The sequence below is a fragment of the Harpia harpyja genome, chromosome 6 (assembly GCF_026419915.1).
Source record: "Harpia harpyja isolate bHarHar1 chromosome 6, bHarHar1 primary haplotype, whole genome shotgun sequence".
NCBI classification, from domain to species: domain Eukaryota; kingdom Metazoa; phylum Chordata; class Aves; order Accipitriformes; family Accipitridae; genus Harpia; species Harpia harpyja.
The window spans coordinates 66,153,868-66,169,261 of NC_068945.1; the positions used below are offsets into that span (position 1 = coordinate 66,153,868).

General features: G+C 44.1%; 1 protein-coding gene across 1 annotated transcript in view; it reads left to right on the top strand.

The window, feature by feature from the left end:
- SFMBT2 (Scm like with four mbt domains 2) overlaps positions 1-15,394 on the top strand; it is a 122,866-nt gene that overhangs the window by 21,213 nt on the left and 86,259 nt on the right. The window contains exons 3-4 of the mRNA XM_052790412.1: positions 400-494; positions 3,907-4,147. Coding sequence (XP_052646372.1) covers positions 400-494; positions 3,907-4,147 — 336 coding nt within the window. The remainder of the gene's footprint in view (positions 1-399; positions 495-3,906; positions 4,148-15,394) is intronic.

A 15,394-nucleotide genomic window follows, 5' to 3' on the forward strand; every position in this document is an offset into this window, starting at 1 on the left:
TGGGTGACCCACTTTTGGGGCACGAGCAAGGCCGTTGCACCTTTGTGATAGTGGACAGGCAGCCACTTCCCTTGCGGCAAGACAGTCATCAAATACAAAATAAAAGAGCACAAGTGCCTGTTGCAGTATGACGGGTTTGTTCCCCAGTGCCATGAAAGCAGAGTCATTTCTGCTCTCACGGTGTTGGTTGCTAAAGTCCCAAAGTCTGCTCAAAGTGTAGTAAGAGACGGTCAAAACCAATAAGCACAGATCTTTAAAACAAGCTTTCTGTTTTCCCTTGTGTTGATGTTTATACTGGTTGCTATTCTCACCCTGAACTCTTTGACACAACTTTTGCCTTCTTTGGCTGTGTTTTAGGCTGCTTTTCTTTCTTTTTTTTTTTTTTTTGCTTTTGAACAGATGAGGGCTCCAGCATTGAGGACACAGACTTCAACTGGGACGAGTTCCTGGAGGAAACAGGAGCCAGTGCTGCTCCCCACACCTCCTTCAAACACGTACGTGCTTCGTCTGATTCTCGCGGGCATTGCACGCGTTCCCTCTTCTGGTTTTCAGGGGTCCCTGGAGAACTGAAGTGGGGTCTAACCATTTTGGAGATAAATTGTCCCTCTGTGCATGTGGCAACCTGCGTAGGAATAGCCCCCCATGTGGTGTTAGGTGAACTCAGTGTGTTTGCATCATCTGCAGTCACAGCTCAGAGCACTGTCTATGCCACTGCCTTATCCTCTGCCTTGGGTTCAAATTTTCCATTTTTGAGGGCTTCTATTGCTCTCCTTTTGCTTATAATGCACTCATTTCTCTTTGTCTGCTTTTTCTTCTCTATTCATTGTTGTTCATCGCAACCTGTAGAGATTCATCCCACAAGAGTACCTTATTTCTCCAAAGTTGTCCTCTTAACGCCTGATTTACTGAATAGCAGGGTCACCCCGCATGGCCCGTAGGAAACCATCTCTCAGCCTCCTGCCTGGAGATGCTATCTCAGAAGCATGAGAACCAAGTACTTGGGTAGGTGATACTCTTCTGGGTGAATGTGGCTGATACAGACAGCCATGGTAGTGACAGCATGGTCTGTGGCTCTGGTCCATGTTAGCGCAAGTAGCATTCAGAGCGTCTGAAATCTTGACTGATGAAGATGAGAGCATGCTTTGAAGAAAGGACTCCGTCTCCAAGCAGAGCCCATCACAGTCAAGGATATTGTTGTTTGGGACCAGCTTCTACATCCACCACCAGTTGTTTAACCTCTTCTATTCAGCTCCCTGTGTGTGATGTCACGTGAGGACATGGGACCAAAATGAAGCTGATGTATAGGAGTTCTTCATCACAGTCAAGGGCGTGCACATGTGGCAACATCGGTAAATTTTTCCAGGATATCTTTTGTCATTCAACCGCAAGACTGTGCTGTCGGAGATGTTGGGGCCTAGTGGGCGGGTGTTGCGATGCCCTCATCTGTGTCAAGCCACGACAAGTCATGGTGGCCCTCTGTCCTCAGCTGCAAGTCCCATGAGGGTAGTGCTGCTCATCCTCCTACCTGACCCATCAGATGCAGGTAGCTGCCTGTTCTGCTACAGCTGCTCATCAGTTGCACTGGCTCTTCTGCCAGCTTCGCTTGCTGGTCTGTGTGCTCTGGAGAACGTGGACATCTTCATCTGGAAGAGAGGGGTTTTAGTTGTGGTGCTCTGGGTTGTCTTACACTGAGTCTGTTTGCTGGCAGAGATGTCCTTTGGGAACAGTGTAGTTGTGCCACAGTGAGAAAGCTTCCTGAAGAACATGTTGCTACTTTAAAAGAAGTCTTTATTTGGATGACTGCTGTCATGCCATTAAACCACCTTTGTCGCCAGGTGATTTCTTGGGTTGTTTTGAAGGGATAAGGAGCTGCAGTGATGAAAAACCTCTCTTCCATCTACGTCTGAAAAAAAAAAAAAATACAAACCTACATTCCCTATTTTGCTTCTATTTTAACAACAGTGGAGTATTGCAGGATGAAGGACCGTAATTCTCTATACTGGAGAATTACAGGGCAATGCTTATTGTAGAGCTTATCCTTGATCCAGCGGCTGTCTGAAGAGACCATCTTGTCCCAGGTTTCTGCTCCAGGGCCAAACCCAAATACCAGATCCAGGTGAAAGTTTTGTGCTTCATGAAGCCCTTAAGGATGTCTTTAGGTGCCTGGAGATGCCCTCCTCATCCTGCTGATCCTGCTGATTGCAGTGTCTCACAGCACCTCAATCCTGGGATTGTCGATGTGAGACAAGTTAGTACTGGCAACAGTCCTCAGTGACTGTGCTTCACAATCTGAAAATTGATCCTCAAAAAACCCTGGCTTGGCCAGGAACCTGAAAGCCATCAGAGAAGATTATATTATCTGTCTGTTTGATTCCAGTCTTCATGTGATTTCCAGTCACAAGTCCCTTGCCTCCAGAGTACCACTTTGGTCTTTACTTACAGTGAGTGCAAGGAGAAAAACTACAAATGAACATGTATCCTGGGTTATTTATGAGGACCCTTATCATCACAAAAGCTAAAGTTCCATCTTACCACTATGTAAAGTAGTAAGCGTCACAGACCTTCTTCAATCTTAGACGATCTCCAAAGGTCCCTTCCAACCTCAGCTATTCTATGACTCCAGGCATTGATGCTGATGGAGATGCCCACACAAGTAAAGGCACATGGAGTGTTGTTACCTGCAAATAATAAATGGCTTTGGCTGGGCAGCACTCGTGGCATAAGCTGGAATGGGATGAGTAAGGGAGTACTGCTGACATGCCAGGGGAGTGTTTTCTCTGCATCTTGGCATCCCCAAGTCTGCGAAGTCCTCAGGTGGCCGAGTAGACCGTATTATATTTGTATTTGTGGGTAAAAGAGGCATTTTAACCTGTCATTTAAAGGAGAAGTTAATCAGAGACAGGCTTAAACCAGGCTTTATAATCTCCGGTTTCAGTAGGAGATAAGGTACTACGAAACCTGTAAGAACCTGTCCTTAAGCATCTCATAGGGAGTAACAGGCTACATTTTGGATGGTCTTCTGAAGACAAGTCTGGCACCTGAACCAGTGGACTGGCATCCACTTCTTCTTTATCAACAGCAGCTAGAGACATCCCACTGGCCCTTGGAAGATACCATACGATGTGCCCACAGCAGGCCCTAGTGTTTAACAGCAGTCCCTGTAGTGTCCCAGTCTCCATCTCCAGTGTCCTAAGGGAATTTACATGTGACCTGTCACTGGCGAGATAAATGGAAGCGACATCTCCATCTGACGGCAAGACGGGGATTCAAACCATTTGCTGCTTTCAGCGATGGATCATCATACCTTACCAGGGTGCTGGGACAGCAGATTGGTTGAGGCTTAGCTGCTGGGTATGGATTTAGTGGAAATGCTCTCCTTGGTCTGACTGGTACAGCATTCAGGCTTTGATGCTTGTCAAGCCTCTCAAAAGGTGCTTCAGTGTTATTATAGGACTAATTATTATAGTTGGGTTTAACTCCTAGAGGTGCTTAGAACCTGCCTTTCTACCTTGCATATGTCCTGTGATTTGCCTGATGGAGCTGTGCAGTGGGAAATGCAACTTCACTTGAGTTATACTACCTTTTCCCAGGCATTAGTGAGATTTATGATGATGATAAATGACCCATTTAAGATGGGTAGCAGTCCTCTCTGAGATGCACTGCGTCTGAGGTTGCTGCTGCTGGAGGGCCTCTTTAGAGCATGCAGGACCTTGCATGATGGGGTATATACCAATGAAGTAGGAATGACAGATTGTGAAGGAGGTGGTTGGATTACGGAGCACAATCAGCTCGTGTCCTATCCCAGAGCTGCTCTTTAATGGTGACATTATCTTGCTTAGCTGGGGAGGGGGGGGGTTCGCCTTGCAAAGAAGAAAAGGTAACACCATGCCTTTCTCATTCTGTAAGGTTGAAATCAGCCTTCAAAGCAGTTTCCAACCAGGGATGAAATTAGAAGTGGCCAACAAGAGCAATCCGGACACGTACTGGGTGGCTACGATCATTACAACATGTGGACAGCTCTTACTGCTTCGTTACTGTGGCTATGGAGATGACCGCAGGGCGGATTTCTGGTGTGACGTGATGACAGCGGATCTTCACCCAGTTGGCTGGTGTACACAGAATAACAAGGTCCTGATGCCTCCAGATGGTGAGTTCTGCATGTTTTGTTAGGGTCATGCTCTAGTATTGGGCTGGTGGTTAATCTCCAGACTTCCAGTCGATCTGGAATGGGTACTCCATGATCCTCAACTGGTGTTGGGTGATGCAGTCAGGGTCAGGTCCCCACGGGTCAATGGGTGATTCAGTTTGCCAGTCAGCCTCTAGCAAAGGCATTTTTACTCTAGTTGGTAACAACAGAAGGCGCTTCTATAGGAAGCTGTCTTAACAAGGAAACTTACTGCTAAATTGTAAAGCTGTGATTTTCAGTTATGGGAGAAAATTGTCCTGTTCTTGTAGGAAAGAAGGGTGAAATGCAGAGTGAGAACAAACTAAGCAAGATCAGTTTGGGTGTAACCAAAATCAAAAATTGGCTGTGCACTCAAGTGTTTTGCCCTGAAAGTTTAAAACCTTCCATTGCCAGATTTATGCAGCTGTTGATGCCAATGGTAAATACATGTGATTAAAGGTAGCAAAATTCAGTCATCGTAGGTTAGGGCATGTCCCAATTATCAGCTCTTAAGTGCACAAAAGCTATATGGAAGAGCTGTAAGTTACCGAGTGGCCCATGTGGAACAGTTTAATAATACAATCTGATCCCCAGTGTTTAAGAAAAATGGGGTTTTTTTGGCTATGTACTTCAACAGAACAGCTGTGTATCCCTACCACTACGTAGCTCCAAGCAGGGGCATACTTGTCACTGTTACTCATACGTATTCTCGCCATATATCCCATTTATTCTGGATCAAGGGGAGAAGAGATGAACATTTAGCCTCCAGCTTGTGCATGTGTTTAAGAAAAGTCTCATTTAAGGATTCTGCTGCTGAAGTTATTCTTTTGCTTTGTTACATGTGACCATTGGAAAAAGTATATGTGCCAGTTGTGTGCCATATGTGATTTCTCCTGGATAGGTGTTACCTGACTTCCCACTGAAGTGAGCTGTAGACACGGTCTTTGAATCAGAGCTGACGTTCCTGCCTTGCATATGCTGAACTCTGAACTAAACTTACCTTTTTGTTCTGGTCTGTGTATTTTGAATAAACAGAGGATTGATTGCTTAAAAAAAAAAAAGAAGTCTTGAAGACAAATATGGCTGAGAAATCTGTTGGCTTAGCGCTAGTAAATCAAGCTGATGTGAGAGGGGTTAGGTGTTTTATTTTATTGGTCTCTTAAACTACCTTTTATTACGTGGATTATAATCAATGTTACCAGAAAGGTGTACAGTGCTGTAAACTAAATCTCAAAATGTGAGGGTCAAGGGGTAAGAGATCTTATCGGCTGTTGTAATAGAAAATAACGATTGTCTTATAACCGGAGGCAACCACTTTTCATGGAAATGTTGGAATCTGCTCTTTGGGTTGTAGCTGCTTCGTCTGAATTGTCTTGCTTGAATGACTGCAAATGTGCAGTGCGTCATACTGCCTTTCTCCTCTGCCTGGGTGATGTAACTGTATACCAGGGTCTTAAATTTGGGCAACTGCCCTGTTTTGTTGTTTTTTTTTTTTTTCCCCACTCCCATTCTCAGTTCTGTTGATTATGTCTTAGTATAGTTTTCAGAAAGAATAAATTAAATGTGTAGGCTGTAATTTCAAAACAGATTTAAGCATTTAAGAGCTTGAGTCGTATTTTGGAATGAGGCATCTAAAAAGCCCAGGAGGATTTGAGCCTTCAGGACTTGTCTCACTTGGAAAAAGAGAGGTCCTAAATGTGCTCATTAATCACGAAGCTCCTCTGGGTGTTTGCCCGCAGGGTCAGCCCATGGTCAAAGGTGGGTTTCCAAAAGATCATAGCTCCCATTGGGACACCACAGGGTAGAACCTGAATTTTCAAGAGTGCCCTTTGTTTTCCGTAGGGAGAACTGAGGTCTGACCAGCTTTTAAAAGTTGCTTGTGAGTACTGGACTTGTATGCAGATGTCTGGAGTTCGTCCTGTGCTTAATTGCTTTGCTGATCAGTGAATGTATCTTAACGAGCCAAACTTCATTGGAGCGCTGAGAGTTTTAGCTGGTGAAGCCTGCAGGATCAGATTTTGCACTGGTTATAGAGAAAGTGATGTTCTCTGTGAACTCCGTGGAGGTTTTTTTGCCTTTTTAGCATTGCACGCTATTTTGTTGCCAAACCTTTGGAAGAAACGAAAGCCAGCTTCAAATTGCATGGACTCGTTTTCTAAGGGCCTGATTCTGCACATCTTGATTACAATGAGGATATCTGTTGGCAAGACCATGCAAGCAGCATGGCCAGGGCCAGTTATCTGTCACTAGGGTTTGATTTTAATCAGGAGCTGAAGGCTTTGGTTAAAAAGCAGATCTGCTAAGAAGGACTTGTTTAACGGACAAAATACCAGCGCTGCGACAATGGTCTGGTTCTGCTTACGAATCAGATCGGACTGATCAGCACTCATCTTATAAATGTGATGCCAGACAAGAATGATCCAGAGTGATAGGACGAAGAATTTCATTAGAAGGGAGAGAGATGCAAAAAAAATGGGACGGTTCAGTTTAGCAAATCTATAAAGCTTGATTTAATGTTCACTACACATGGAGCTTTTAAGGGGCAGCTGCCAAATAATTGTTGTTTATGATCCCAATAGAAGGAACTCATTTAATTTACAGACTGTTACATGATTATTTATTAGGTGACGTTAGTATTGCATCATGGTGCCTGTGAGTAAAATGTCAAGTCATGTTATGTCCTCCTATGACATTATGGTGCAATGCACTAGAATAGGACCACTCAAGCCAAATACTTGAGTTTGCAATAAAAGGTATTGGCTTATGAAAGGACGGTGTGAGTGCGTGTGTGCCTGCAAGCTTCACACTCCACCCCCTCCTTCCCTGCAGGAAATCAAAGGAGTAAAATTGTAGTTACTTCAAGCTTTGCCATTAATTATATTTTTCTCATTACAAATCGGTGTGTAATTTGAATTGCAAACTCAACTATCCTGGCAGAATAGATCTGTTTACCATTCAAAGCAAAATGAAAATTATTTAAATTAGTTAATATAGAACTCATTTGAATGAATTGGATGTTTATTCATGAACTAGCTGAGGCAAGTGTGAAGCTGTCCTTATGGTCTGTAGCTTTGGCACTGATCAGCTCTAAAGTCACGTCCTGGGACAGAGATTTCTATTTTATTGCATATTAACTGTGGTGTAGACCAGTGGGTAGCTACTGCCTGACGTAGCTGAGTGTGAAATTTTCATCCTTTCTGACAAGGCCCCTCGGCAATTGTAATTCATATGAGGAAGGACAACGTGCTTCAAAGTTCCTTGGCAGTGGCAAGGCTGTGGTGCTATAGTAGGATTTGTTTTCTGCACTATAGGGGTGGGATGTAACATAGACTTCCCATCAGTTGGTGAAAATTTCCCCATTATATTAGCCTGCATGGAAACAGGGACAGCCTTTATCCCCTCCTATGTCTTAACCAAGCGCTGTCCTCCTCCTCAGCACAGAGCCGATGCGATTGCTTTTCAACATCCTCCATCCCTTGGGATGTTTTACCCACTGAGCATTAAAAATTAAAGTCTAACTAAACTTTCCCTTACTAGCAATTACTTTAACTGTGAAAGGAAAAGAGGTCTCTTGCCTCCTTTAGCCTGTTATTTCCATGTTCTGTTTTCCTTTGTTGATGGCAGTTGGGTTCATGAACACATTTACCATCGGGTAGAAGAGCAGTGTGGAGAACCTGACAAGCGTAGTAGCTAAATTATGCATTGTGAACCACGCGTAGAGCAGGAATGTCTTTTGATTGACACTTGGGTGTTTTTGTACAGATTGCAGATTTACAGCTGAGCCAACAGAGCCGAATCTCTCCTGGCACTATCTTAATGCATTCTGGGATGCGCTAAAGACACTGGACGACAAGATTATTGTGTACACTTGTAATTGCCGTGGTGGTTCTGCTTTAATGTTATTGACAGATGGAAATTCAAATAGGGCATTTCTGTGTGCAGATCCGTGCAGTGAGCTTGAGTCTGCTTGCCATGTAAACCAGAAGATGGAGGAGACTGGAGATGTAAAGAAATACAGCGGGGAGAGAACCAAGTCTATGTTTTGATTTTACAATGAGCTGGTACAGATGGGAAAATGTCTGAACACCATCTATACCTGGATTTGGTGATCGAAGTGATCAATCGTACTGCGATTATGTGTAGGAAAGCAGCCTTTACTTCTCTGTTACACCACTATAAGGAGGATGAAAGCAGAAAAGACTGATCCTGGGGTGAAATGAGTCCCTCTTGAATGGTGCTGAGCTTCATGAAGTGAAATATGCCGTGAAGAGTGGTGGACATGAAGCATTTTGCCTGCCCAGACTTTCTGTGAACATCATCATTCGGTCACTATTTGAAATAGGTTTTTGTGTTTTGCTCAGGTCAGGTTAACTTCTGTCCTAGATCCAGGCCAAAGGAGGGGGATTTCACTCGGATTCAAAGTGCTAGATTTGATTCTGGGCAGGGTATGGATGAAAAAGGAGATAAAACTTATGCCACAGCAAACCGGGTTGCCGTGAAATAACAACTTTTTTTTTTTTTTTAACCATTATCTGAATCGATCACAGAGCCAAATCCTGTTGTTTGAGATCACTGGTGTAAGGGAGGGGAGAAGTGGGTCTGGTTGGCCATGTCAAAATTTATGGCGTGAGGACTCACCGGATTCTGCGTAGTCAAAAGGTGGTGGCTGTGTGGCACAGCTGATATGTATGCAAGATGTCAGATGAATAGATAAATGGAAGAAACAAGTTAATTTTGAGCCAGTTTTTCCACTTTGTTAGTGCTCAGGTGAAATCATCGATAGATGCAGTGGTTAGAACAGGTGCTGGGGCTGGACTGCAGCAGAAAGTAGTGGGATTGAGAGAAAATGGGGCGCAGGGGATGGGAACAGGAGCAGTAAGGGGAGACGGTGAGACAGGAGCAAGGAGAAGAGCAAGCCTGGAGCAGTCACTTTCTGCTTGTGTGTGGATTTGGTGTCGTTCAAGACTCCCTAGGTGTACAGGAGGCTTTTTTGAGGGGCACAGCTGGCGGTGGTGGTGGTGATGTGGCCCGTACACTTGCCTTTCAGCATCATTCTTGGAGGTCACTTGGGTCTGCAAAGTTTGTCCACAAGTTCTTCAGAGAGTCACACAGAGGTAATGTTTCTGAAAATAGATGAAGGCCTCCAGAGCTTCTCTCTCAGAAAATGCTATCGTGGATTTTTTTTTTTTTTTTTAACTGAAGCCAACTTTCCCCTGGTAATCTCATCCCAGAGGAAATAAAATGTAAACTATGCCTGCAGGTCCATGATTACAGTGCAGGTAGAGGGATCAGATGGGCAGGGTGGACTTCTTTTATCTTTGTGAGGAGTTGGCTCGCCTCCACGAACTTATCTGAGATGAATTTGCTTTTCTACTGGTATAATTGAGAGCAGATCTGGCCCTGGTTTAGCTCTTTCACTGAAGGCTGACCTGAAATATTGCTTCCTAAGAGCTTGAGGCTGGAGAAAATCAGCAGGCATTCACTGAGCTTATGCTGTTTTACATCAGCTAAGAAGTGGGTCCTCGAGCCAAGTAAAATGAAACTCGGAAATCTTCTTTGGCAGGTTGTACTGTCAAAGATTGTGGATATTTCTAAAGTAGTACATAGGGGTTTTTTTATCTTCTTTGCCCAATCCTTATCCTCTTATTCCATCAAACCCAAGTTTAGACTAACCTAATGTAAATAGATTGCAGGATTTCTTTATTTTAAATACTGTAAATGACTCCTAGTACAGTGTTTTGTGTGTGCTTTTCAAGTTGACTTTAGCAGACTATTAATTATGCTGCGGTGATGTTAGCATAAATAACTAGTCAGCAAATAAATGTCAATTAAATATTCTATTAGTATAGTAGGCAGCTTTATGCATTGGCATAGAACATTTAGCAGATTATACTTAACAAGCATATAAAATATAGCATTTTTTTTTTCTTTGCTCTCCTCATGATGGCAGAGGGGAGGAGAGGAGGTAAAAATAATGCCAGCTTTGGCTGAAGAGCCGGGGGTGTTTGGTCTGAAATTTGCCCTAGTAGGAGCCACGTCAGTTGACTCTGATGTCTCTTGGGAGCTTGCAGCAGCTGGAAATTGCTGGAGCATATCGTGGCTCGGCATCTCCCCGCCGGCCCCGCGTAGCCCTTTGCAGCCTTGCTCGCAAGAAGAACGTATTTTCATTACAGCACCCACAGTAGTTTTTCCTTCCCTTCCTTGACATGACTTAGATCGCTCAGTCTGGGATGTGAAAATTCAAGAGTTAGCCCATCGCTCGTGCGTCATCAGGATAATGTTGTCTTGGTAAGGAAAATGGTCTTTTCACTACTGTGTGAAACTGCAAAAGTTTTGCATGTGGTGTTGGCTTTAGTTACTTTCGAAAGACTTAATATTGCCAAGTGAGGCCCTTTTGGGGTAAACTGACTGTAACAGGCCCCCATATGTCTTTTGGGAATGTCGGTAATTGTTGAGCTACTGTGCAAATGTGGCATAGCCTGGCCAGTGGGACAGGCTTTGCAAAATGTTTTAGTTGTAGACTTTATCGAACGCAGAATCTCTGAGCATCGCCAGGTCTGCTGGGCTTGAGGTCAACCTTTTCCATTTTGATTTTCCTTTTAATATTTTTCAGGTCTAGAGGCATAGTTGCAGAGAACCTTGCGGGGATGAGATGCTGGCAGGTTTGTAAAGTGGACTGGGGAGTAAATGATTTATCCCAGTGTTTTTGTTGTGAAACTAGGACAAGGAAACACTGCGTGAGTGGGCAACGCGAGGTGTGTGCTGCTCTGGCTTTAGCTGGGACTGCCGTGAGTGATGGAGGCTATCGAGGGGAAAAATCAATGCTTGGTTATACATAGGTCCTTTCGTTTCAAGTTCTTCAGGAGTGCGGTGGAGGTAATCCTTAGGGAATGTACCTACTATGAGGCTCCCAGCCTTGGCTCTGCAGTGATCCTGTGGTTTAGGTGAATGGTGATGGGGTAGTGTCAGGCTCTGCGAAGGGGAAGATTTTCCCTGGGGTGAGGGCCCATCAGCTGGTGTCACTCTGTGCTCCTCTATTGAGATTTTGGTGGAACTGACTTAGAAAAGGTGTTTTTCCCCTTCATAAAAAACACAAATGCAAAGCCTCTCTTCTTGTCAGTATTTTCCTTCGGGAAAAAGGTCATTGCTTTTCCCCACAAAAATGTCAGAATGGTTGTTCCTGGGATTAAATGCCCAAAATGTTGTCTTGAGTTGCAGCACTGCCTTATGGGATTCATACGTGGGTGCTGGTCCCTCCTTGCACTTTTTCCTGGGTTAGACTTTCACAAGGATCTGGTCTCTCCTTGGGGAGTCCTCCTGAGATGTCTGCTCCTTGATGCCCCGTGAAGTGCTCTTGTGCCTGCGGAATGCAGCCCTTGCTGAGGATCAGGCATTTGAAAAACCAAAGCCATGCAAGATGGTTTAGGTTTCCAGTGAAAAAAAAAAAAGCCCAAAGCTTGCACATGAAGTAGGCTCTGTTTATTAAAAGGAAGAAAAGAACACACTTTAATCAAAACCTAATTTTCCAGTAAGAAGCCGTTTCAGCAGAAGCATACTCAGCAAGCCTAGTTTCCAGGGACAACGACATCTGCTTATGCTGTATTTATATTTATTTATTCTCACAAACAAATGAAGTAAGGGAAACAGGAGCAGGCCTGACCAGAGAGCCTGTGGTCCAACGAGGCAGGGATGCATGCAGTGGCTGCAGCCACCAAAACTGCGTGGGACCCTGCAGTGCACCTAAAGTGCCTGCTCAGCATCCATGTTGGGGTGCTTTTTTTATTGCTCGGGATTATTTGGGGAAATTAGATTTGGCCTGCACCCAGATTAGGTATCAGTGCAACTCCTTAGAGAAGTGACAGTTTCACTGATGCAATTGTCCCTGCGTAGTCCTAATGCAAATCCTGGATTTTTGCACACTTATGGGTGGAAAGTACTTTAATTTATATTTCTAAGTATAACCTGTCCTCACTCCTGTACTGGACTGAGCTATATTGTCAGTAAAACTAGTAAAACAGTATTACATAGTTTTACAGCTAACATTGAAGATAATATAGCACTGTTTACGCTAGTGTGTTACTAACCCAACTTGGAGCATGGGTTTAATCTGTAGGTTGGCTGACGGCCGAGGAAGGGTTCAAGAAGGGGTTTCACCGATGGAGTGAGGTTTGATAACAAATGACTCGGACATACCGATACTGAAATGAAGGTACTTTCTGACGGCTTTTCCCTTGCTTGGGTGGACTGTCTGGCCTGACTTTTATTTCCATGTATTACTACTGGTGCATAGTGCCTTCCTCCATAAATGAATGATGTTGCCATTCCCATAAACCAGCAGTATGGTTTGCAGCACCGTTAACAGTCCATTTTGGGTGGTACAGGGAAGACTGAACTATTTCAGCTACAACTATCCCGTTACGATTAAAGAAGCAGCACCTTGTGTACAAGCAACAGCGGAGCTGAGGATCAGGCTTATTGCAATGAAAACTGAAAGCCTAATCCTTTTATAAACAGTCTGGAGGGGGATGAAGGTGGGGAAAAGAAAAGCAGTGATTTTTGTGGACTTTGACATGTTATAAATATATCCTGAGTGAAACCAATAGTGTGGAGCTTTATGAAAGATTTAATGAATAAATATTTCATGCCCACATGGTGCTTCTTCAGTAACGCATGCTGTTGGTAAAAAGCAATAAACAAAGAACCTCCTTCAGGGTTTGTTTGGGCTTTTAAATTAAACTAATTTAATCAACTTTTTCAGTCAAGCTTGATATTAGTTCATTTCTGTACACAGCACTGTACTCGGATCTGTTTGTTTTCTCCTGATACCTGATCTCCTGTTCGGAAGATGCTTGAATATCAAAGAATGATTCATTTCATCCTGCCCCTATGGCGCGCATCTGGGTTTTCAAGGCAGAGACTTTCTGACTTTCTCTGTGTCCTACAGCTTGAGGAGTCAGCCATCCTCTACCGTTATGGGACCCCAGCTGAGGTTTTCATTATTCACCAGGGAGATCACTTGAGCATGTTGGTCATTTCTCAGTGTAAACAAGCAGGCATCTTTTGAGTTTTGGAAGCCATCAGCACCCAGTTTGCTGCTGCTTGTAGGACCAGAACTAGCCAAAAGTGCTCTGGAGTCTGGCCCCCTGTGGGCAGCAACGTTTGCACACTTCTGCACTGGATTGCAGAGATTTATGCAGGGAGATTGAAATGCTCCTCAAGCTCAGGCTATTGGCAAAGCTGCAGCTCGGGTGTGCTAGTGCCGTTGGTTTATGGTTGACTGTCACAACAAATGGCAAGAAGGAGATCAAGATATGTATCAGCTCTGTGCTCCATGTCTTTGCAATAATTTAAAAAAAAAACGCTCAGACACCTGATTTTTCCTTGGGAACAGCAGGACTGTAGCCAATTGATTCTTTCACAGCTGGACCGTGCAAGTGAAGAGCAAATAAGACACAGTAGGGAGGTAAAAGCAAGGGTGATCGGAGGGGTAGAGCTAACTTTGGGAAGGCATCTGCGGGCAGGGCTGCTCAGTGAGCTGAGGATCTGCTTAAACTTGGACGCTGATGCACCTTTGCATGGGGTGGGGCATTTCTCAGCTTCTTTTGCCATGAAAAGGAGTAAAAGTGCTTCCCCCCCCCCCCCCCCTCCACTGATCTGGAACCACTTGTTTTGCTAGTGGGCAGCTTCGGGAACTGAAATTTATCCCTCTTGGCTGGATGGAGTACATCCCCGTGAGGTTTGTGCCACAATATGGGCAGTGACAAAAAAGAGGAGTTGTATTAGAAACTGAGGAAGCTTTGCTTGTCCAAACCCATGTAGAACTAGATTTCATTTACTTTTTTCAGTGTTATTAGGCAATGTGTGAGGTTGTGTCTGTATAGATCAAAGCCCAAGCCCTTTGCACAGCAAAAGGGTTCAACTTTGGCAAAGATTGATGGAGCAAAACTCATTGCAGTAGTGCTGGGCTGCAGTAGTTGACTGATCCAGCCCGAAGTGTTGGCAGAACCAATTTCTGCTGCGGCTCCCGACCTCCTGCAAGGAAAATACATTTCAATGGGACTCAAGCTCTGTTTAGGATGCGCGGAGGGCTTAAGATGAGCAGTTGAGACCCCACGGCTTCTCCTTCTGCTGCTCACAATTCTGGTCACAGTCCGCAGGATAACGCTGCAGCCTCTGCTGTGACTAAACCATTGGTTTTGGACTTGACATTTAGTACAAGTTGTGCTGGAGGAACAAAGATATGGGAGAAAAAGAGTAATTGCAGCACAAGGCAGAGACTGTGAATGAGAAGCTGTATTTCCAAGGAAATATTGCAGGAAAAGGCTGTGAGCAGACATCAGGCTTTTCTGCGAGTAGAGATTTCCTGAGATTTCCTTGTTCTTTAGCACCAGGTGAAATGGGGTGGATTTTTAGAAGGTACCTTTGAGACCATTTCAGGTAAAATCTCCCTTTGACTATTGCACAAAACAGCAAAGTCCTCCTCCCAAGACATTTAAGTGCTAAGGGATGGAAAGATATAAATTATTTTACAATTAAAGTCCCCATCAGGCTTCTAATAACAAATGTGGTTGAGGAGACAGTAAATTTTAGAAGTACTGGCTCTGTTGCTCTGTGTTGAGCCACCATTTGACATCATCCAACTATTTGGTGCAAACCATGTGGATACAGAACAAAATGCAGAACAGTTGAGAATCTGTTCACTGTCGAGCAGAAGACATACAGCCCCATTGGTAGACTTGGTGAGTTGTCATTGAGGAGACTGCAATGTCATTATTCAAGCAAATACCCCTGAAGCGTGCACCTCAGTCATGACTCTAGAGATGTCCACACCTTGAATATTCAGCAGTGAATATCCAGAGTTGTTCTTCCACAATCACACCACCTCCTGGGACATGTGCTCTGAAGCTGTGGAGCTAGAAAGCCCCAAAATGATAGAAAAATAGGAGGATTGACCCTGAAAGCATAAAAGTGGATGCAAACCACTCTTTTTTGACATGGTCAACTTAACTAATGTCCAGCTGGATGCTTTTTTTATAAAGTGTTCTTTTAAAATTATAATTCTGAGAGATTTTAAGTAGCAGGTTGGTAATTGCCTATAATTTCCCTTCCCCAGTCTCCCACAATTGCCCCCAGAGGAGTTTTGGAATGGAAATGCCATCTCAACTGTAAGACTAGGCCTAAGTAGTTAATGTGGTGATATAACACGTAAAACATCAACAGTCTTAAATA